This window comes from Gallinula chloropus (assembly GCF_964237585.1).
Source record: "Gallinula chloropus genome assembly, chromosome: 14".
NCBI classification, from domain to species: domain Eukaryota; kingdom Metazoa; phylum Chordata; class Aves; order Gruiformes; family Rallidae; genus Gallinula; species Gallinula chloropus.
In genome coordinates, this window is record NC_140099.1 from 15631567 (window position 1) to 15656503 (window position 24937).

Here is a 24937-nt window from a genome sequence, read left to right on the forward strand (position 1 = left end):
TGCTTGGCTTTAACTTAAGAGGGATTTTGGAGTAGGCAGGGGGGAAAACAGAACACAACAGTGTTTGATGGAGTCTAGAAACCTCTGGAAATTAGAAAAGCTGGGTCAACTTCTACACTGGGCTAACTCACTTGTCTTCATCTCCTGCTCCTCAGGGTTTACTAGCAAGCTATTACTCATCCTGATCAACATACACAAAAAGGCTGCTGATCAATATTACACAAGGATGATTAGTGCTCAGTGATTAAACATCAGTGTATGAATTTATCTGGTTTAACACGCCTGAAGTGGAAGGAAACAGGGAACAGCTATTTCTGAGCATGCTCGAGTAATGAAAATTGACAACTTGCCCAACATTAGAAGTTGAAGTTGTGAAGAGTTTGGAAGTAACAAGGAAGAGGAGATGCACAATATCCTCAGAAGGATGGAAAATTGTTTCCCTCCAAATTATTCATGATCAAATATGGCTTTGAACAGATCTAAAGGCAAAGAAAATCTCATTTAAGGATGGCAAAGCAAGGCTATTTTGATGACACAGGTGCCATGCAAACAGGCCTGCTGTGACCTGAGTCACTGCTCCAGGTCTCCTGTGATCTTCTCCTCTATCGGTTTCACACAGGAAGCTTTCGTACTTGACACACCAAAAATAGCAGAAGCTTTACAAATTAAAACCTTGCTTCAAAAAAGGTTGCAACTTTTTTTCTTTTCCAAAATGCAAATAGACTTTCAGCACAGTGCAACAATGATTTAAAGCACTTCGCCCCTGCCACGTGTGCCTCAGATAGACGTTTATAAATGGTTCCATTTCTAGATGATGCAAGTAAGAAAAGAACTAAGAAGGGGAAAAAAAAACCCCACAAAAATAGCAAACGGAAATACCTGACTGTGAAAAGCAACCAAAAATAACGTACAGGCTCCCTGGCAGAGAAAAACGCACAGCTAGAAAATGAGGTCCAAACTGCTGAAGGCTCTATCCAAAGCCTGAGCAAGGAGGAAGGGGCACCTTATAATTGACTCCATTCATCCTACTGATGATAAAAAACTTTTGACAGCAGCGATCTTACCTCTGAGAGCTGCATCATGTACCAAGTGCTGCTGAAAAACAGTAAGTGGCCCTTGAGCATGCCAGTGGTGTGAAAATCCACCGCTGCTTGCCCCACAAAAGGAAGCCAGATATACCAGCTCCCAAACACCCAGCATCTGGCATCCTCCAAAGGGTCCTCCTTCTCTTCACAGTCACAGCCAGTGACCACAAACGCTGACATCTGCACTGTACAAAAGAGGATTTCTGTAATTGCTGCATTTTCCTTGCAAAAGACTCTCCAGGGCAATACTAAACACACCACCATGAAAAGACTCTGAAAGAAACTTGACAGATTACAGCTTTATCATAAACTCCCAAATCTGGCTTTAATATTGCTGATTCTCAGTATTTTTAGCATGTTGGGATCCTAGGTGTTTTGATTAGAAAGTCATGAGACAGTATGAAATCATGGGGGTGGGGGGAGCGAGGGAACCTACCCAAAATGTTTCCAGCTGCCTTCACTTCTGTAAGAGAGCCTGCACAGATCTTAAAAGGCTCTAAAATAAGGTGCCCATCCCCTCCCCCATTAAACGACAACACTACTTTTAAGCCAATTTCATAACTTCTAAGCCCCAAATCTCCACATCAATAGCCCCCCCATCTGTATCATATCCATCCATATTACTGCACACACCCCCACCCAGACACTAACATTACCTAGTCTAACTTAACAGCCAGGCAATGCAAGCACAGAGAATTTATTTGGGCAATTACAGAATCCCCCCTGGTTCCAAACAAAAGCCTGTCTCTGTACACAGTGCGAGAAGGCCGAGGCGACACGCGGCGTGGATTGAAAAGCCATTTAAACCAGCTCTGGAACTGTGTTATTGTTTAGCCTGATGCCAAACAACAGGAATCGACAGATAGTCAAAACAGGAAAAAACACAACAGTTTACTGATGAAGCAAATTCTTCCCCTTGTTAATGCGTGCCTGAAATAAAGATTCAGAGTGCAAACCCAACAAGTTTGTGAACCCTGTTTTATGAACTGCAAGGGAAATAAATGAAAGTCGATGTGGCACACACGTGGGTAATTCCACCGTAATTACAACACAGGCTCTTGTCCCATCAGCTCAAGCCCAGCCAAACGTGGCTTTGGCATACTAGACACTGAAGGGTGAGTGGGACTCAAGTGCTGGTGTAGGAGCAGATGGTAATTAGCAAAAGTGGTCAGGTCTTAAGCATATTTACTTTGAAACTAAACCAACACAAGTATTTTAGCTGGGGGGCAGGACATTTTCCTATTTTTTTTTCCTAGTCAGCAGAAGAATGGGATGAGAAAGCAAGAGCTTCCCTACATTTTCAATACTAAAAATTAAAATCAAAGCTTTCTAAATGAAAACTTTGTATTTATTCTCAAGCAAGAACGACAGAAAAGCTTGTCTCTTAATGGAAAGGGTCATAATTACATTTGTGCTTTTCCAAATTCAAAATTACTCAGCTCTAAAAGCCAACAGCAAATGACACATCAAAGTGGACTTGCTAAGCCAAGAACAGGGAACTTCAATCCTCCAAACAAAAGAAGCGTTGCTCAGCAGGCAGCAATGTCTTACAGGTGTTTTAGCAACTCCCCCCCAAAAAACTAGTCAAAGTGGAGGTGTGTAACTAAATTTGAAGTGCTGGTTTGTTTTGGAAAGAACAAGAGAGACTGCTCAGGTTTGTTGGGCTCTTAATTTAGAGCTATCTGTTCAGACTAATTGGTAACCAGTTTTGGCAACAGAACATGTGTGTCCTGAGGAAGTTTTGCAGAGACAGACCCCTACGACAGCGTCTTGTTTCCGCAGCGCTGAGATGTGAGCAGACAGAAAGCTTTGTGTAGCAATCCAGATCCATACTGCTATTTGCTTCCATTTTACCTTAAAAGTGTTTGGATGATCTAAAAACCAATGTGACTATGTATTGCTTTTCATATATAACAGGTATTTGTATACATACACACAGATACACAGAGAGAGAGACAAATATAAATACATTTAAGCAGAAAAGGAGGTGCAGCCTTGAACGATAAAAGCCCATTTGTCTCAATAGCTGGGAGCTAGCATCATACTGAGTCTTCTGTGCAATCTGTCTCCATGACAGCTTCTTTCCTCTTCCTCTGCCGTGCAGCCAAAAGTCTAGAAAGTATTAGAACTTGATACAGAATTGTAAGCAACAAATCTACCCTCTTTTACAACAGCAAGGGCTGTATATTTAACCCTGAGGATTCACGAGGAAAACATTCCTCTTTAGAGAAGGGGGCAGGAGAGAGAAAATCCAAGTGAATTAGTGCAACAAGGTAACTGTGTAAGAATAAATGCATTCACTGACACAACAGGAAAAAACCACCATTTTGGACAAGTTCATCTGACTGCCTCAAAACCAACCACACTACACTGAAAGTGGCTGCATTTGTTTGATTCCCAGCCACCTCGGCCACATCCTGACCCAAGTTCCCACCTCTCCCAGTTAAAGGCTGGATACCTGCACTTCCCACGCGCACCACGCGTCTCCTCCCACCTCAGCCATGCAGCTTAAGCCAACAGACCACTCAACACTATGCATCTAAAGTCCTGAAGTACTTCAGGAAGGGTGGAATTATGCAAGAATCACATCATTAGTCCCAGTTAAATTTGTAAATAATCTCTGGAGGGGATTCCTGCAGAACTAAACACCCTGTGACCCAGGAGCTCTGCACCGTTTCCTCTCAAAGTCTAAGTGCAGCTGTAGCTCCATCTGAGCAGGCAGCATGCAGTGCTTAAACATGTCACAGGTTCCTCTCCAGAAGCCTTCTCTGAGTGTTCCTGGGAGCAGTGAGCACCTCTGGAAGGGCAGGCCTTCAGTGTTACTCTGGGGCTGGAGGCCACAGCAAGGCAGTGGCACTGAGGAGAATCTTGCCAACACCCAGCAAGGGCTTTATTCCCAAACAGGAACCATGCAAGAACTATTTTTTTTTCTCCTCAACAATTTAAAGAAAACAGGTCCAGCTGCAGAACTGCTACCTTTATTGTGTTCTGTATCACTTCACCTTAATGGTGATGTTTACTCTCCTCCCCCCCCAATCTAAAACCAGAGCATTTAATGAACAATTCCCCTATTTTTACTGGAACATAAATAACCTGAGGAGAGGCATGCTACCACTCTCCACCCTTAAGGGTGAGGAAAGGAGATAAAAACATGTAAATTGGAGCTTGAGATAAGGTAGCCCAGAGCCTAACCCTAGCATTGCATTAACCCCCACAGCCCCTGTGACGCTCTATGCATTTTTTTCCAACTGCAAACTCAGAAAAACATTTACAACAGTCGCTTCATCTCAGTGAGTAACCTCCCACAGTAGGCAGCCATGGGATCTCATCAGCACAGCTCTAAAGCAGAGCTTAATTTTCTGCTCATAGCTTGAATGGGTGTGAATTCAGCATTCAACTAGACTCTCATATGCAAAATCCCATCAGTAGGTTCCTGCTCCACAGACTGCCATGTACACTTTTCTGTGCCATTGAGACTTCCCCATGGAGAGGTCCATTCACTCCTCTGCTTACCAACAGTCGTCTTTCAGCAAGTTACACCAGCATTTCAAAATCCTGATAGTACTCAGCTAGTGGTAAATTGCTATCATTCACTGCTGCAACGAAATATAGCAATTCAGCATGCCACAGATAGTGTTTTGGTACCTTAAGTCACTGGCTGAGGGTAGCAATTTGGTGTCTTTCCTACTCTAGCAAGGAAAAACCCACTCATATTTAAGATCCTTGGAATGAGCCCTTTCATAAATTCCTATATCAGTTCCCAGGACAAAGTTTCCATAACACCCAGAATGGAATTTGAAGAACATAACTAACAAATTAAAATGTACTGTCTCCAAAATTACCAATTTGGATAACTGAGTAAGATCCAGAGACATCATTTATGGCCACAACTGCTACTTTCCACAGCCCTCAGTCCCAATTCCACTGTTGTTTACTCAAGAGTAAATCAAAAGCAGCTCCTCTGAAGTCAGGAGTCCAAACTGGTGGGAGAACAGAAGAAAACAAGTAACATTCCAGGATGAGAAGGGCCAATAGTGACTTACCAAAAGTTCAGGAGTAACAAACCACGCCAAAGTAGGAAGGTCACTCCCCTTCTTCCTCCCTACTGCTGCTTATCTTACATGACCTCTATCACTCATGAGTCTGACACCACTTAAAACTGCAAGAAATTGAGAACTTGTGGAAGCCAGTTGAGTTGCCAGCAAGTAGATAAATCTTGTCAGCATCCAGACTGTTAAAAACATGCTTACTCTCCAGAAAAGATAACCACAGTTTCATTGACATGGTAATAATCTGCACTAAATGAGCGGGCACAGTGGCGATGGGGAGTATGGTGTGGGTGCAGTATCTCAACCACCAGGCAGCTCCAGCCTCCTGACTGGGAGGAAATGGAGGAATCCCAAGCATGGCAGAGCCAGGGCATTCCCTTGTGCACCTAAAGGTGGGAATCACTGTGAACTCCCGTCCTGGACACTAGTTTTTCTCAAAGGGGAAACATTTGAGGACGTTCTCCCTAAAAGCAGCACAGCTGGGGAAGGTGGTCCTTGCCCTCAACTACAAGGGCAGTTAGTGCCAGGCGAGCCAGACTGCTGAACAGCAAGTGTCCCAACAGTCACCCACCCACATCCAGCCACTGTCCAACAGCAACAGCATTTCTGCTCCCTCCGAAGAGCCGCCTTTATCTCCACAATTAAAGAGAATGTACAGCATTGCCTCTGTGCCTGAATTCCTCCAAACCACACAAAACTCACACAGGAATTAAGTCAGAAAAGCTAAGATACAAGACTGGTATAAGCATTCAAGCAGAAGTACAGGATCCATTTTACCTTTAAAGGTGTCAGAGCACAAGTGCCAAGGAGAGGGACTCATAAGTGCACCTGAATGGAGGTTTCTCTGCTGCTTGTTAATGAAGCACTGCCTGACAATTCTGGCATCTCTTCCCTCCTCCAGTCTACCTGCAATAATTTTCCAGTTCAGGCCAGCTCTGGGACACCACAGCAGGTAGGGAATGGCTGAGCGAGGGACTGAAACTAACTGGGAATGAGATCAAGTCACAGATGTCAGGTACCAAATTAAAGAGATTTTTTTCCTTGAACCCAAAACTTAAAATGCTGAATCACATCAAGCCAGGTGCTACTACTCAACTGTGCTGTGCATCGCTTGTTTTGTATAGGCTTTTATCATCATCACCATCACCACCACAACTACTCTCTTCTGTCCTATGAAACTGTCTTTATCTCAACCCAGGAGTTATGCCTTTTATCTTTTCAATTCCTTTCCCCATCCCACTGGGGACGGGAAGGTCAGGGAATGAGAACAACTGTGTGGTTGTTTTAGCTGCTTGCCAGGTTAAATACGACACTTGTACTGGTTCAAAATACCAAATTATGAATCAAAATACACAAGTGAATACTTAAGAGATAAAAAAATTTATTAGCTTAAAAAATACATGTAAGCAAGCAGCACAGTCCTTCCTTAGATTCTTACCAACCAAAACTTAACCAGAGGCAGCCATGTGTTTGGTTTGGGTCTTTTTTTAAGCATATCTGTGTTCACAAGACTAACTGCATCCTAACTTACTGCCTTGCTACAGCTACATACAGTGCTGGTGCCACCACCTCATCTAGCAATGGTCTGCCCAGTCTTGAAATGACATAAGTCAAGTACTTCTACACTGGACTTTGCTGACCACACAAATACCAACAAACTAAAAATGAAGAATCACACCTGGTCTCCCTTTCATAAGGATTCCAACCTGTGTCACCCTGGACCGTTTCCTTGTTTTCACCAGATTTATGATGAAGATACAGCAGTTAGTACAAATTAGCACAGAAGGAGCAGGTATGAGCAGCAGGGAGATTCCTTCTCGGGCCCCACCGGGCCGGTCATTCCAATGGCTTTACCCGAAACAAGGAGCTGTGGCATGAACGAGCCACGGTTCCAGCTGCCTGGGCCAGCGAGTGGGACACCACAGCTGCCTGAAACCAGAGGAAGAAGAGGAAGCTGCTCCAGCAACTCAAACGTTACTTCAAGCTGCCTGAAGAGTATTTTCAACTCCTCAATTATTTTCAGTGCTGAATTACAATCAAGTCTTTTAAATGCTTTTTCACAAGGTCTTCACCCAGGAAAAGAAGATGCACAGCACAACTTACTGTGCTCTTTCAGTACGTAGAACACTTCACTTGTCCTTTAGGAAAGGAAGGAGGATGTCTAAGGGACTCATATTTTGCAATTAAGACAAATTATTTGACTTTTGTTGAAGAACTTAAGTGCAAGACAGAAGAGTGCATGTTTGGCCAGACCAGCAAGCCCAGTCCGTCTCCGATGCTGAGCCACAGCCAGAGGTAGCACAGCTGCCATCGAGAGCCCGGTGCTCGGGTGCACGTCTTGCCTACCCCCACAGGAGTTTCATGGTGATCCCCCTGGGGCCAGCGCTCAGTAACAGACACATAAAGCGTCCCTGTGCACATACACACTCCAGCCCCATCATTTGGGCCTCCTGTGCTCAAATCAGAGTGCATGCCCAGGACCCGTGTTACTTTGCTGGCAGTAACACTGTTAACAATCTGACAATCAGGAAGAAACTGATGGTGGTAAAGACAGCAGTACAAAGAAGCTTGACAAATTATTTTATGGACATCATCCCTTCTTCCATAACAGCTTTTCAGAGTATCCACAGCACAGCTCCACCCAGAGCCACCTCTACTGGCAATATTAAGACCTTTGGGCAACAGAAAGAAACAAACCTTGAGAAGATGAGAAAACACACACGTGTGCACATACACACCTGTGTGGTTTCCTTGGGACCATCTCACCCATGTTACACGGGCCCAACCCAACATCCAGCACATGTCTGACTGAACATACAAGCAGCCCCTGTCATTTAGGTGCAGCCTGTACTCTCAAAGGTAAGGGCATCCCTTGTCCCTTCCCTTCCCCGTCTTCTCCTAGGGCCGATGGTTCAGCTCTGAGCTGGCTGAGCGCTGTGGGGATGGTTTCATGCCAGATTAAACAGAGCAGAGCCCACGGCCAGTGCTGCTCTGGTGCTCCTCTGACCACAGTGACCATGAGCCAGGCAGGGAGCTGAAAATGAATACAACTAAATTAGCCCACTGAAAAATGACCCAAATGAAAACAAACACCAGTAGTTTTCAGCCCACTCTGCAGGGCAACAGGCGTGCCAGGATACGCTGGAGAGGGGCTGGCAGGGTAGCCCGGGATTCAGCTTAATCCTCCCAGCAAAAGGGACAGGCAGCCAGACTGGGCAGGGACCATGCCTGTTGGTGGCAACCCAGACTTTGATCACTTTGCATCAGCAGTGAAACACCACAAAGACTTGCTAGCACAGGCCATTTGAACAACAAACGGCAGAGTCCTGCTCCTAGGGGGAAACTGAATGAAATCTCCTGGGGGACAACAAAAACAATGTCTCCAGAAGAAAGTCTCCCACTGTGTTTACATCCCTTTTGTCACCCTAGCCTTTACCTCTGGTTAGGGACCACATCTATTATCCCACCAAGCAGTACTGCACAGACCCTCCCTGCAGCTGACAGCCATTCTCAGGCCCTTCTTCCACCAGGAATGCTTTGCCTCCTAGGCATCCCCAACAAGAGGTACCACCCAGCCTTCCCAGCATCTCTACTCCCTCTGTCTCGTTGGCACAGCTGTGTGTTGGCCTGCGTTGTGACCTCTATCAGGGAGTTAAGCTGAGGAGCAGCTCAAGAACTAAAAAAAAAAAGAGGGAAAGATAAAAACCCAGCCACATCAGATCTCTGACCAGAAACAGAAATGCAAAGCCTCATGTGCCAGGAAAGCACTGGAGCAGCCAACCAAGAGCAAGGGAGGTGCTGAAAAACACACTCATCTACCCCACCACAGCCCAAGCCCGATGGGTAGAGAGCAGCTCGCTCATCTCCTGTCTGGGCTCCTTCAGTGTTGCTTAACACGGTTTGTACCAGGTTTGTTTGGGTCAGGAGCACAGCCACGGCCAGTTACACCAGTTTATTTAACCTGAGCAGCCCATCCCCTCTGGTAGGTCAATAGCCTGTCAATGTGCAACTAACACAGCAGTTACTCAGCAGGACGCCTGCCCATGGGCTATCTTAACCAAGAGCTAGATAACATAAAATACCTTAGATATAAGGTTCAGAGGACTCTCAGATACTGCCAGCAATGATCTCCTTCATTACTTGAAAAAGAACTGATCATGCTTTGTACAGCTCTAAACCAGTTAATACAGGCAGACTCCACTGCAGAGTGAGCTCTGATGAAGTCAACCAGCTGGAAGCTGGTGAAATGGAAGCATGTTACTTCCATGCACAGCTTTAGGAAATCTATTATTTAAATATTCTGTATAATTTCTTGGGTTTGCACTTCAAAAACAGAACTGAGAGTTCAAGAAAAGCTCTCCATAATTCGTCTGATATCTGGAAACCCCATATTACTGTATGGTTCCAGAGGCTTTTACAACTCTTCTGTCATTTCTCTAAATACCAATTTGAGGAGAAAACTTCTGATACTAGAGAGCTTTTCTGTATGACAGTCTGGGGTATAAAAATAGATTTCAAGTAAACCCAAATGAATTCCAGTTTAAACACACAACATCTCCGTTTATCAATTTGGGAAATTAACATTTGGACCTGCTTATTTAGGACATTTTATTATTCACAGAGTCAACATCATCTGAAGTCTTTAATATGAATCTGAGGGGTTTTTTTTGGTGGGGGGGTGGGGTGGGAAGTGATGTTTGGTTTTGTTTTTTACTGTTTAGCTCCACCAGATGTTATAAACACAATGAATTTCTGATGCCTGCCTTATTTGGGTCAGTCCAGGTGGTAACAATACTAAAAATGGAGGAGATCATTTCTATCCCCGGAGTGCCACTGAGCTTTCACAGGAGATCTAGAATAATAACGTTAAAAGCAGGAGGACAAGATCCCTGGTTCCCTGCCTTTGTCTATATGCAGATTGGATTAGGAAATTCTAAGGAAGAACAAGCAGGCTCCTTTTCCTCTCACAGCAGCTAGTGCTTATCCTTCTGCAGGGTTTTACCTGTCAAAAGCCCAGACATTATCACATCAGAGGAAAGACGTGGGCAGAAAGGACTCCTAAAAAGTCTGCTGTGCCTAAAGGCTCCCCCTCAGCTCCTCAGGTGCCCTGGCAGAGAGAGGCAGTTCATTAGATGAGGACAAGTGAGACGCTGGCTCTCGCAGAGCTCAAGGACCACTCGGGAGCCCTCAGATCTCAGAGCCCGCTCCAGACGGAGGAGGAGCCTGGCTGGATCTCCATGACCCAGTTATGGACCACGTACTTCTAAGAATAACTTCCACATCAAGCGAGGAGCATTTTCTTCTCCTGTCCCCATAAACAGATCCCTTACCCTCGTTACATTTTTATTAAGACATCCCTCAGCACCAGTGCCAAACAAACCTTTAAGAGACTTGAGTATCTTCAGCGTGCACACAGCCAGGAGCACGTGTGTGTTTCCCTATCTCAGACAACACAGAGCAGACACAAAGAGGAACCCTCTTGATAGGATGGATGCCCAAAGAAGCACAAACCAAGGAAAAGGCGGCAGAGTAACAGAAAGAAACCCAGGACGAGAGCCCCAGCTTCCACAGCTGTGGGCTGTTCACTGAGACAAAAAAATTGCAGAGAAGCCAAGGAGGTCAAACATCCTTTCCCCTCATCCACTCGTTTGATAATCACGATTGAGAAAGTTTGCATTCATAAAAGGCACAGACATATGGCATGCCCTGAAAATACAATCCTACCGACCTTTGTTCAACGCAGGAATCCCAACACGAGTAAAATAAATCTTCAAGGGGAAAAACAAAACAACAACAAGAAACCCAGAAGCTTGTAACAAAATTTTTGAGCAGACCCTTAGCTAGAGCAGCACTAGTGGGCACAGCTATAATTACAGCAAACCTACATAATGCATCTGAACTAGCTTAGCCCTTTTCCCTGCGAGCAGAGAAGCTGCCACATCAGTAACTCCGTTGCTAGGGCAACTGCTTACTTTCCATATCAACTGCAAACTCGTTGCTATGGAGACACATATACAAGAAAAATTCCTCTCTATAGCCAAGGACCAGATGGTAGGGAAGTCAGGGAAGTCATGGGCTAACGGGCTGTACTAAATGGGACACACACCAGAGGACATTTAGATCTGTATGTTCACAATAGGATTAATCTGAATGACTGAATTCACAGGTCCAGCAGTATAAACAAAGCCAGGGAACTCCTCATCTGCCCCCATCATGTGACACTTCATACTCTGGCCAACTATTATTAAACTGCTGAGCTCAATGCAGAGAGGTTTGTACAATCAAGGGCTCAGCACTTTCCCTTCTTCAGCCCGGCTCTCTGTCTCAATCCAGGGGATCGGTCTCATCGCGAAGCGATAGGAATAGTCACTCTGTGGGCCTGCCAGGTAAGCCTGGTGGCACTGCAGCTCAAGTGGAATAGCAGCAGTGCACAAACAAATCCGAGGGGAAAAATGCCTTTTCCTGGCATTACACGCCAGACCTGAAAGCACCAGGACAGGGCAAGTCAAAAACTAAAGGGATGCAGCCTGGAAGTCTGTCTTTTTCTCAAAAAACTCTGTTGCAAGGATCTCTCATCAGGAAATGCAAGCATTCATATGCAGGCAGAAAAAGCTGCATACTATTAAATACATATTTAGCCCCATGAATATAAATCAGTGGAACCCAAGATTGAGGAAACTACTATGCAGAGGGAATTCAAAAAAGAATTAAGTGTTCAGCAGAACTTTTTTTAGAAAAGCGATTACTGAAAAGGCTGCACAAACACTGGAAAGCACAACTATGAGAGGAAAAGCTTCTAGCTTTTCACAATGTGTCAACGCACATCAGCCAGCAAATGCCTGCAATTCCCAGCACTGATTAACTCCTTCCCCCCACACTGCACATGTTTTGGAGCATATCTTGTTAGCATTTTCTAACATGTCGTTTGCTAAATGCTTTTTTTTCCCACACACATAAAAGCAGTAAGATAGGCAGACTCCAAACCTGCAATTTGCAGAATCCAGCTGCACAGAGGAAGACATGGCATAAAATGGGTCCTTATAGAGGGGAGTCCCTCCTTCCCCAGGCCCCAGCCCAAAATCGGACGACCCTTTTGATGGATACTTCCCTTCTGAACAGAGGCTGGCTGCAAGGTACTTGTATCAACGGAGTGTGCATGTGCACACACACAAAGGTATTTCCAAAGCCAGCAGCTGAAGTTTACTGCTTTCCAAGTCCACAATTAGCTGTCAAAGCACCTGATTCAGCAACCTGACCAAGCGCCAATTCTGTGCTGGGGACTCTGTCTGCCCCTTGGCCAGGACAGGAGACAAACCCAGCAGGGGATTTAAATGACCTGCCTTGGTGCATTTTGTGTCTGAGAGTCTCATCTCATTCACCTTAATGCCAGCTACCCTGCAGTTACTAGCATCTCCAGGAAATGGCAGAAAGTCTCTCATAACCTGGGTTTTTCCAAGAACGAATAAAGCCCCACCTCATTATTCACACAGGCAAGGCCTCCCACCACACCTTGTTGTCTAGCTATGTAACCATGGCTCCAATCATGGATTGGAGATGTAGGTGACTACTCATGCATTGTGCTCTGCCACTTCCCCATGTGGATGCAGCACATCGTGGTATATTGTTCATAACGTGCTCAGCAGACTGCCGGATATCTGACAGAAAGACATGAAGACAAGTTCCTCATAGGAAGGAAGCTGTAATTTAAATAGTCTACTGGTAAACAGAGGAAGAAAGACGGAACAAAACACAAATGGCAATGTTAAACACATGCCTTGCTGGTTACAGTGTTCCGTGGGGTTCTTAAAGTGTACTGTGTGAAGGCTTCTGTGGTCTGGGACAGGATCATAAAAGCCTGGCGTGGTATGGGTTACTATAGTCTCACTTCCAAACAAGAATTTAAGACTGTGGTTTACACAAAACAAGATCCAGTTGAGAAACAGGTTTTTTAATCTCATATAGCATCATTCACAGCAACTAGTTTATAATTTGTCATTATACTTATAATCCAATATATAGTGAGTGACCACCAGTATGAGGACAGTGGATTCTGGGGAATGACTTTTTAAAAAAGATAAAGGGGGTGGGGGTGAGAGATAGAATAAGAGAGTCCATTGTTTAAAAAAAGAAAGCTCCAAAGAAAGGAATCTAAACTGAAAAATTGCTATTTTAGGGTAATGTACAACTCTTTTAAAGAGTTACTTGAGCTCCTATTCCAAGGCATTTAAAGTTAAATCGCGCCCAAAATAGGGAGAACAGCACCACCAACAGAAGTCTAGTTTCAGGGTAACCAGTTACGAGACAATTACAGCATTTACTTCACTGAAACACAAAAGCTGTGTGCATCTATTGTTTCTGCCAGATGAAAGTGTCCACTTTCTGATCTTCAGCCAATTCTGGGGACAGACGGTGAGTGATGTGGCTTTTACCTGCTATTTATTTCACAGAAGGCCTGAGAAATTACTCTGCAAGCTGATATTTTTATCAGCGTGCTCGTACTTTGCCAAAGATTCATGGAGACCGCTGCGTCTCGAGTCAGTCCCCCTGGGAAACTGATCCCTGCTCCCAGGCAGGCTGACGCAGGAGAAGGCTGTGCGAAGGACGGCCCCCGCCGCCCGCCTCGCTTCCCCATTCCCTCGCACACAGCCTCTTCCCGCAGACGCCGCTGAGGATTCAGCAGTGAAACCAGATGACAGCAACAGATACAAAACCAAAAACGTGCTCCCTGGGCTTCTGCTGCTGTGCTGGTTGCAGGAGCTGCACAAGCCCAGGGAGAGGAGGACTGAGATGTCGGTGAATGGTAACTTTCACCGCTGGTGCTAGCCCTATCTACTCTCTCTTGGTAGACTTTCTCAAAAACCTGCTTGGAATGGAGTGAAGCTTCCTGACCAAAAATTCAGAACTATTTGTTTGTTTAAAAGAAAGGAAAGGTTTGTTTTTTGGGTTTCTTTCAGATTACAACACAGACTGGGAAAAAAGCAATGGACTCTTACAGAAGGCATACCCTCTCACTATACATTTGTATAAACCAAGAACAGCAAGCAGCCTATTTATAACATGATTACATTCATCTAGTATAGCTGGAAACCATTACCACAGCATGATAACTAAAAACAATATTTAACCACTATGCATGAAGACACCAGCTGGGGGAAAAAAGAAAAAACACATACACACCCCAAGTACTTTTACAGATGTCTAGACAATGAATTTAATAAAATCAGAATGAGCCATGCTAAAGAAATGCCGTCTCTGAATGTAATGAACTATGCATGTTACCAGGGACAGCACTGCATATGCAGCACTTCACTGCCACAGACACGTTGTTCTGGGATTAGCAGGTGAATATTTTCAGAGCCAGATGGGTTTCCACAGTTCCAAACTTACCTGACTTCTGTCTTTGTCCACTTTCTTAAAACACTTATTCAAGGATAGATTATGTCTCACAGAATTTTTCCATCCAGTGGGTGCGTTTGCAAAATACGGAAAGTGTTCCAAGATCCAGTTGTATATATCCTTTACAGGCAGTCTTTTGGTTGGCGAGTCCTCGATGGCCATAAATATGAGGCAGCTAAAAGAGTAAGGAGGTTTGCAGTTGGGGTTCTGCTTGGCATCGTAGGGCATGTCAGAGTGGGCAGGAGACGGCGGCGTGTCATCACCAATGTCCTGAACGGGGCTAACGCTCCGCAACACCGAGTCCCCAAAGCTCTTCAGCAAGTTCTTGCTCTCGTGTAACCAGTTCAAATTTGTTAGTTCTTCATCTTCCATGGCCCCTTTATCTAATCTGATGGCAGGCAAAGAGAAATCTAGGTCCTCGTCATCGTGAAGTGCCTTTGATAAATCGCTATCTTGGTAACGTTGGCTCAATCCGCTGGGAACACTAATTCCTGAGCCCTCTGGCTTCTTACTGGGAGGCATGACTGGACCCATTTAGACAGCGACTCCTGGGAGAGCAAATCCAAAGGAAGGGGAGAAAGAAACAAGAGAGAAAAGTTAGCTCATAAAAAGATAGGGAAAAGCTGTCAAAACCTTATGCGCTAACTGATCATTCGGCCTTTTGCCATCTGTATAAAAAGTGTCAGATTCCCATAAACACCCCCCAACAACTGTTGAGGAAAATCATCTCAAGTCAGGACAAGGGAAGAAATTTCAGCCGATAGACAGTAGTCGTGACACACCTCAGTTCTGCATGAATGTGAAGCCCCACACAGGAAACCCCAAAGACATGTCCCTTTAACAATGACTGTGTGTACCAAACCCTTGAATACTCCCATTGTATCACTTTAATAAGCATGCAAACTAAAGAAAAAAAATTAGAAAATAAAAAATCTTTAAAAAATAGAAGGGCTTATGGCCAGTTGCTTCAGATTAAGTTCAGCTGTTTCAGTTTTGAGGACAATACAACAGCACCGTGATTAAAATCACTCTGGTTAAAGGCTGAGGCAGACAAGCATCCAATCTGACTACAGTCACAGCTGCAACAGAACTCAGAAATGACAGGAGAACTTCAAAACCAGCAAGGGTGGGAGAAGGGAGGAGGGAAAGCGACGCACGGTAGTTTTGGGACCAGAGCCAAGACATGGGGAAACAACCTCCAGAGGAATAGAGCACTTAAAAAATGTATGTAAACAGAGGAGATTTTAACATAAGCTGAACTGTATTTCAAACATGGCAGAGAACAGTCAGACAGACTGTCATGATGCTCAACAGTGGCCTGGGAGAGGAGGGATGAACTGCCGAGGGTGTTGCACCAGCAGGCCCTGGGGTAGGGATACCTGTGAGCCTTAATATTTGGGAGGACCAGAGCCCTTCAGCAGCTGGGTGAGGTTGGACTCCCGCTCAACTCAAGAGTAGCAAACAAGAGCCTGATCACTTTACTTCAGAAGGAGACAGAGTCCCTCAGCTTCTCCATACAGCAAAAAGCTGCCAGGATTTAGGTCTCGATGTGTGAACAGCAGTGAAATAAAAACTAGAAAGAATAATGAAGTGATTTAAAACCGACAAAACTTCTTACAGGAATGCTGAAGAGCAAAATAATTCCCTGCATCTAAAATGTACCCTCAGCAGTCCCCTGAAGTCACACAGTCGATAGTGAAAACAAAAGGAAAAAAGCCTACAGGTAACAGCAGGATAAACCATGTGTCTGCAGGGGAAAGAAGAAAAAAAAGAGCAAGATAGCCATTCTGGAAAAGGGTAGACAGTATTTTAATCTGTTACAAAAGGACAAAGGTGAGAAAGCTCCTTGGCTCTTCCTGTGAACACTTTACACCAAGGCAGCCGCTACGGAAAGCGGCACACGGAACTTTCCTGCGCAGAAGCCCGTTGACAGGCACCATCACCCCACACGCACAGCAACCGTGTGTGGTTTGACACAAGCGTCTGGAAGAGGAAAAAATACCGAGGCAGATACAAACACCAGGAGGCCAAACTTACGTAGGTCCCACTTCCTAGCTTTCAAAGCGGCATCCAGCACAGCCAGAAGGTAAACACGAGTATCAGACACAAGCACCGCCGGCGTCCAGGGGCACCGGCGTCGCCTGCCTACACCGCACGCCCAACTCCGACTCCAAATGGAAGTTACGTCCCATGAGCTTCCAAACAGGAAAATTGTATGATGGCTGACAGTAAAGTAATTTAATTGCGCTGTTGCTATGACAACACGCTGCTCTCTTTCTGTTTAATTTGCTTATTTGCCAGCATCCTCCCAAAGGGCTGTATCATACCACCCTTCTCTGCCTTTCCTTTCCCCCCCCCCCTCTCCCCGCAGCGGTTCTCACGGGTGCCGGGGGCGACCGCGGGCCCCGGGGAGTCCACTCCGACCGGCCACCGGCGCCTGCAGAGAGAACCGGCGGAGCCCGGCTGGAGAGCGGTTCCCAGCGGGGCCGCCGCGGGCGGGAGGGGTGCCGGGGGCTGCCCCCTTCCTCCGGCGGCGGGGCCCGGCCCTGGCAGTACCCGGGGGGAGTGGGGTGGGGGGGGGGGGTGAGGAGGCCCTCGGCGGCTGCCGCGGCGCCCCGCCGCCAGACAAAGGAGCGCCGGTCACATGAGAGCCCGCAGTTGGGCGAACATTTTTAATCCGCCGCCAACTGCCGGTGCCCCACCGGAGAGCTACGCAGCCGCCCGCCCGAGGGGGCAACTCCGCGCCGTGCGCCGCCGCACCCGCGGCGGGAGGGAGCGCCCGGCGGAGGGAGGCGCACCGGGCCGGCCCCCCGGCGCAGCCATCCCACCGTACTTGTCGCACGGGGGGGGGGCGGCGGGGGGGGGGGCCACAGGGAAGGCGGGGGCCGGGCGCCCATTGGCCGCCGCCGCAGCCAATCAATGGCGTTGCTAGGAGACTGGGACTGCTCCGGCTGGGCGGGCGCGGGCGGCCGGCGGCGCGCATACCTCCAATGCCGGCCAGATGTCACGGCCCTCGCTGGCCCCGCCGCGCCGGGAAGGCAACTTCTCCCCGCTCCCGCCCCGCCGCTCGCGGCCCGCCGCGCGGCGCCTCTCCGAGCCTCCTCGCTGTGCATACGTGCGCGCGGGAGCCCGTCCCGAAGTCCCTGCCCGAGCGGTTCCCGGAAGCCCCCGGCGGGACCCCCTCGGGCCGGGGGCGGCCCCGCGGCTCGGTCGGCCGGCCGGGCTCGGCGAGGACGCGGCGGCGCGCGCGGCGCGGCCGCGCACCAACTCCCGGCCAAGTTGCGGCGCGGAGTCGGGCCGGGCCGGGCCGGGCGGGACCGCGCCGCCCCCCGGGCGGGCCCGCCAGCGCCTTGCGCAACCCCCCCGCGAACAACAACAACAACAACAACCAACAACTTACCTGGCGGGGGGGCGGGGGGCGCGGTGGTTTCACCGCCGTCCCCTCATGGCTGCGGCGCAAACTTTCATCTGACGGAGCCGGGCATCGCGCGCCCCCCGCCTCAGCCCGAGCCCCGAGGGTGCCGCGGGGGTCCCGGCGCAGGGGGCACCTCCGCCAGCATGGGGCCCGGCCGCCGCCCGCCCCCCGCCCGCCCCGCGCTCCCGACGGGCAGCGGTCCGCCTCGGTGCGAGCCGAAGAGCGAGAAATTGTTTCCACTGCAAACAAAAAAGGCGACACATGACCAGGGAGGGAGGGGAGAGAGGGAAAACGTGGGCTGGGCCAGCCGAGACGGGAGAAGCCGCGGAAGGGAGGGCCGCCGGCGGTGGGGGAGGGCGGCGGCGCGGGCGGCGCTCCTCGCGGCAGGCCGCGGGGACCCTCCAGGGGCCCTCGCCGCCGCCGGCCGCGGCCTCCCGCGGGGGCGCCCGCCCCGGCCCGCCGGCCCCCGCCCGGCGGCGTGGCGCGGGGTCGCCTCGGAGGCGGGCCGGCGCCGCGGGCCTAGCGGCGTCGGGGTCGCGCCGGGCCGGCGGCGTTTGCCTGGGGTGGGCGGGTGTTCGGGGTCGGGAGGGAGGCGGGAAGCGCCCGGGGAGAAGTCCCCGGCGTGGAGAGAGCTGGCGGCGCTGCCGGTCCTCACCGGCGGCAGCGCCGCTCCCACTTGTACGAGTCTCTGCCCCTGCCCATGGCGCGACGGCCGCTGGTGACAGGAGGCCCGGCCGGACCGACCCCGGCTGAGCTACAGCCAACCGCGCGGTCGGCGCCGGCGGCACCGCCGCGCACCAGAGGTCCCAAGATCAGGACACCAAAGGTCCCAAGATCAGGACACCAGAGCCTTGCTCCGGCCTCCCCTTCCCCCAAGGAGGAACGGGGCGGGGGGACACGTTCCCAACACCGGCACACCAGGCTCCGGCCCGCACGCCTCTCAGCAGGCAATTAACTCCGGCCGAGCAGGGCGAAACCTGCAAGCCCAGCGCCGGCGCACCGCTCGGAGCAGAGCCCCCGGTATTACAGAGTCTGTCAGGCAGTTTCAAACCCCCCCATCCTCCCGGTGTGTGCAGGAGCCAGGTCCTGCAGCGCGCCGGGCCGGGCAGGGGAGCTGTGGGCAGCGGCAAGGGGGATACTGCAGGGGGGCTCTGCGGCTGGCTCGGTGCGTCCCGAACATACGGCCTCTGCTGAGGGTCCGTCTTCACACCGTGCAGTGAAGAACCGTGTTGCAGACACCTGCAATGACTACCGAGGCGAAAAAAAAACCCCACCAAAAAAACCCACCCGGTTAATTTCTTCACTCTAAGGAAATCCGCATTAAAATACAGCCTGGTTTAATTAGGAGGCATGGTCCGTTTTCTCCCCTGCTACCATACTCTGACATAACTAGTATTAACTTGAGTAAAAAAAACCCCAAACAACTTAACCATCAGCTAACTTAGCCAGAGGGAGTTAACTTGATTTAAAAACAAGAATGTTCCCAGTCTAGACAAGGCTAGTTGGACGTACAGTCTCTCCTGTACGCTGTGTGCTTCATCTCAAGCAGGTTCAGTGATTCGCAGCACAGAATCAAGGTATGGCTGTCCACCTGCAAAACCAGTGCGGGATAGTTAAGGGGCAATGGCCTCAAGTTGGAGCACAGGAAGTTCTGCACCAACATGGGGAAGAACTTTTCCCCAGTGAGGGTGAGGGAGCCCTGGGACAGGCTGCCCAGGGAAGTGGTGGAGTCTCCATCTCTGAGACCCGTCTGGACGCCGACCTGTGCGACCTGTCCTAGGGAGCTGCTTTGGCAGGGGGTTGGACCAGATGAGCTCTGGAGGTTCCTTCCAACCCCTACAGTTCTGTGAATCTGTGATTCTGTGGCATTGTCTCGTAGCTGATCCACAAAAATAAAGGATTTTCCACTCTGGCTAAACAAGGCTTGCAGTTCTAGCATACTTCAAAATTCATTTTCCTTCCAGTATAGAAAAGGTCTGCTGCAGAAATTTACAAGCAACCGGAGTTAGAAATACAAGTGTGTTTGTTGGTAGATCCTTTCCAATGCAAACCCAGACACAGAAATTATCCCTAAGCCAAGAAGAAAAGCATTTTAGCCGTTTTACTTAGGAAAGTTAGGACAGCTGTCTCAGGACCTTGCAGGAATTCTGTGCTGGCCCACACAGACAATATTATCCCCCTGGACCAGGTTCATCACACTATCTCCTGCATGTCTGCGGCAGTACCTGGTCATTTCCCAAGGCACAGGCTACCTCTCAATCTCTCTGACACTTTTTAGGCAAGAGTGGCAACTGGCTTATTCTCAAAGTGCAGGGCTGAAAAGGGTTTCGTTGATTCTAACTAGAAATTCCTGTCATAACTCGCTAAGACCTCCTTTTGCCGACAGCTCTCCCTCCCCTGCCCAGTGAAGCGCTGTTTCACATTCTTACATGTTTTCAGGAAGAATGGGAAGAATACCTATCAGGCAGCAAGTATCATCCTTAACTGGTGGTAACCAGCCCTGCTGCCCTGTGTCTCCACCAGCCCTAACACTCCAACAATCAGCAGACCATTAGTTTACACAGTTCTTATCTCATGGCCCTTGGGTTTCAAACCCAAAGTAAATTACCAAGTCAAAACTCCACCCACCTGAATTTAGTCCAAATGCTTCAGACATTTTTCTGAGTGAATCAACAAGCAAGGAGATCTATCCCATTTATCACCACTTGTAAAAGTCAAGTGTCTTAGAAGGAACACCAAGAAGAATTCAGCTAAGGAGAAGTATTTCTGAAGTGAGGAGGGGGAAGCCTCGTGAGATATAGGGTTGCACGCAAAGAATATTACGCCTGGAATACATTATGTAGGCATCCTCCCTCTTCAGGTACACAGCTCACTTCTGTTCAAAATTAGTGGCAAAATCCCCCACTGATATTGGTGGAATGAGTTCCAGAGATTTATACCTTCTCCCTGGTGGGTAGGCATTTCCCTGGAGCACACACTGTGGATTACAGCGAAGGGCCTCTGGGAGACGTTTGCCATGTAGGTGGAAAACGCCATCGTGACGGAGTGCAAGGGCCAGCAGTGGGTGATGCAGAGGCCCAGGAGAGCAGAGTACAGGCTGCACGGTGGGTCAGACAGGGCTGCCCACCGAGACACCCCGCAAGGGGCGGCAGTGCTGGGCAGCCTCTCGCTGGCTTCCGCTCACCCTGGAGCTCAGCAGCAACTGCAGCTGCTGACCTGCAGAGCAGAGGAACACCAGCGGTGGAGGTGAACACTGGTACCTTGCTCCTTGGGAAGACTGTCCCCAGCTGCTTCTGCCTCGCTGCTGGAACACTTAATACAACTTACAAGAAAGGAGAATATAGTCTCATACAGCACCACTGAGAGATCATTAACAGCTGGCTTAGAGACTTGAGCAGTATCAGAATATCCGACCTATGGCTATGAAGTAACTCACTGTAATCTTATGCAAGCCACCAAATTTATTAGGGTGTCAATTTCCCTGTTTCTAAGACAGGAATAACACTAATTCTACGATTCCACAGTTAACTTCTTTAGCAAAAGATCTGCAACACTGACAGATGAAAACTGTACACCAAGAGCGAAGTATTTGCCCTCCCGAAGGGCAATCAGAAGTACCAACAGTGCAGAGCTGCACTTTAGCCTTGTGGGCTAATATACAACAGTCTAATCTTTCCGCTCAGATTTCAGAATACCAACTGCAGATGTTGCAGTATCTTATTTAATGAGGATTTCCAGCCATCTCCCTATACTCCTTTATCTCTTATCCTTCTCTAGCTTGGAATCCCCGATAACCTCCCACAAGCCCTTATTGCAAAACGAGCACAACAAGGGTCACGGGCTCTTTATCAGCCCTCCAACTCTCATCTTCCCCCTCCCATCTCCATCTTTGCTGGGGACATCTTAGTTTGCTAGTATTACGACCATGCCACATGACCTTGCTAAATATTTACCCCACCAGTCCCGCCATTACACAGACCTGGACTTCTTATCCTCACCTTGAGGCCCCTGTTCCTAACCTGATCTCCAATTATAATGTCCTCATTGACTGGCATCCTTGTCAGTGTTTATTCTCTCTACACATCAGAGTCACATTTCTTCCCTGGGGTCTGCTGCAAGTTTGTCAACTAAACTTGCCCATTAGGATTAATAATTGAAGATGCAGCTGTACCCCAAGTTCTGTCAAACGCATCCCGGTTCTGAAAGGGTCCTGATGTGCCAGGCACCTTGCAAAGACCAAAGCGGACAGGGCTGCTGCCCCCTGTGATCAGTGACCAGACTTTCACAGTGGGACACACCTCAGGCTCTAACGCTGTGCACTGGCCATCTCAGTTTGTTCCCATTCTTCCCCCATGAAGAATGACTGACGTCCCCCATCAGTCTTGCCATTTCTAAACTTGTTTTCTCTGAGGCAATGGATTTCATCTTGTACAGAGCAGAAGCATGCCGAACACATTCAGGCACTACTGAAAACTAAATCGTGAATACAGTACGTGTTGCTCATTCCCTCTATTGCAACCCCTGTTCCCAGTGTTCTTCTCCAGTCCCTCATACAGAACCTGCAGCATCAACGCTTCTTTGCTTTTAACCACAGCAGACTGGCCGGGTTGTGCTGTTTGCACTATGCCCACTTTTGGGGCAGGGAAAAAGCCATATCTGAATTTCCCCCCCAACAGCCAGCGGCTCTGCCTCGAACAGAGGTAACACAGCGAGCTGAACCGGCTGACCAGCAGTGCCTCCCTCCCGTGACAAAGAGCAGCTCTTGCCCCACAGCTGCCCTGTGCCCAGTCGTGCCCTCCCTTCCTGCCCCGTGTCTTCTACCAGCATCCTTCTCCCACACTAAGCACCAGCTGAAGATACAAGCTGCGCACGCAGTGAAGGCCCGGCTCACCCCAGCTTACTGACAGGAGATCTATCTTTTGCTTGTTCACTTGAGACCATGGAATCAGATTTACAAAGCATTTCCCCAACCTTTCATTTAATTATTCTTTAAGTCCTCATTTGCTGGCAAAACCCAACAGAAACAGAACAGAATTGGTGAGAGAAGGAGCACCAATGTGAAGCTTTGTCACAAGTGCCAACAAACAAAGGTACCTACAGCATTTCAGTTCCACGGACTAAAATATAATTAATTTCTTGTGATAAAATCCAGAGTTTTCATGAAATAGTTCCATTATAAAATAATGCATGCACATTTACAATGTTATTGTAGTAACACTTTCTTGCTGCTTCTAAGAAAATGAGTATACTTAGCACTAAAATTATATACAGCTGACAAGCTACCAGCAAGTGTGTTTCCGTACAGGAGCATGGTGGGAGGAGAGTATCATGCACGCTACTTTGTCCTACATACATTTATTAACAGGTCCACGTGAGAGAGGCTCTCCCAGTGTACTCCTCTATCTGTTGTACAGGTGTAATACCAACATATGAGCACCCAAGCACAAACCTAGCTTATACTGGTAAAAGGGCAGCTTCTGCCAGTGTAGCTTATTTTAGTAGCCCAGCCAGTGGGAAGCAAAATGTTGCCTGGATAAACATACCTTTACTGGAGTCTTCTGCTGTGATGGCTGTACTGGTCTGAAATCACACTGAACCTAACACAGCCAGTACATCAACTGCAGTACAAACCAGTATTTCAGGTGCTGCTGCAGTTTTTGAAGAGACTAAGAAAAAAGAACTGCTTTGTAGGCTTTGGTACATGGACTCCTCTATCTGTTGTACAGGTGTAATACCACAAAATGTGGCCTGGAGTTATCTCAGCATTAGTATTTGCCATTTGGCAGCTGCAGTCAAACTTAGGAGTAATCAGCAGAACCAGAAATCAACTGTATTCTTAAAAGCAAGGTGGAGGAAAAGCAGCAGCAAACACTTCACAGAAGATCACAAGTTTAGGGGAAAATGATAACGAAGAGCCAAGCTCTTTTTATGAGGTTCCCAAACTGTATTTGCCAAATTCAGCTTCTAAACCCAAGACCGCGTTCTTTCTGGACAACATCTCAAATCCTGCCTCACCTTTCCTGAATACAAGCTGTTTGTTTCGCACACAAAATTAAGTTGCAACAGGACCTCACAGGTAGCAAAGTCAGTGCTCACATCTCATCGAGTGAGACTCTCGAGGAGACCTGACACTACAGACCATTTGCTGTCACTAGGCTTGTGAGTAGACAGTGTTTCTCCTCTGACCATTCTGCTTGTGCCAGGTGGATTCGCAAGGCACAACTGTACTGAGGTCCCAGCTGGCTTTCCAGCCCTTTGCAGCACAGGATATTCCGCAGGATGCTTTCTTTTGCTCACCACTCCGCGCTACTCTTCCGGTGCGTTCCTTGAACGCTGCTCCTGGAGGAAATCCGGTGAGACGTGGGTCCTGATTCCCAGCCCGAGGCAACAGGGACAGCTATGACAGCCTGTGTGAGGTGATGCAGCAATGAAGCATGAGACAACTGACCTACAAGTGTGTCTGTGAAGGGATGCCAAGTGGACTGCAGGTTTGGGGAAACAAGTGAAACATCATAAAATGATTAAGCCGATTTTCATCCTTGGTGTGGCTTTAGCACTACATACCAGCCTACCAAACACATCAGGGAGCAAGGAATGGAAAGCAATGAAAAACTGCAATGGAAAGACTACAAAGAGTCAGTAGCATCTGCAGAAAGCTTCTGCGCTGTCCTGTGCTCCCCTCCACAGCCAGAGGTGAGGAGGGCTTCATGGCTGAACCAGAGAGCAGCCACCAGGCAGAGTGGGTAAGTGAGATTTGGGATGGAAGGAGGAAAGCTGGCACAGAAAAAAAGCACAACTAATTTACCCACGTCCCAGCAGCAACTTCTGTTGCCAGCTATGGCCAGAGAACCCCCTCCAGGCTGCCACATTCATGTACTGTGAGGTGGCTTTTGACTTCTCCATGGTGACAAAAGTTTGTTATGACCATGGGCTGACTTACCCATTAGGGCATTGATTTATGACAGGTCTTCTGGCACTGCTCCAGTCTTTGG

The 24937-nt window shown here is 48.4% G+C and overlaps 1 protein-coding gene across 1 annotated transcript in view; it reads right to left on the reverse strand.

The window, feature by feature from the left end:
- The window catches only part of FOXN3 (forkhead box N3), a 130582-nt gene extending 112452 nt beyond the window's left edge, over positions 1-18130 (reverse strand). The window contains exons 1-2 of the mRNA XM_084270619.1: positions 17931-18130; positions 14522-15078 (exon numbers count right to left, since the gene is read on the reverse strand). Of these exons, the coding sequence (XP_084126745.1) occupies positions 14522-15064 (543 nt within the window). The 5' untranslated portion in view covers positions 15065-15078; positions 17931-18130. The remainder of the gene's footprint in view (positions 1-14521; positions 15079-17930) is intronic.
- Between the last annotated feature and the right edge of the window lie 6807 nt (positions 18131-24937).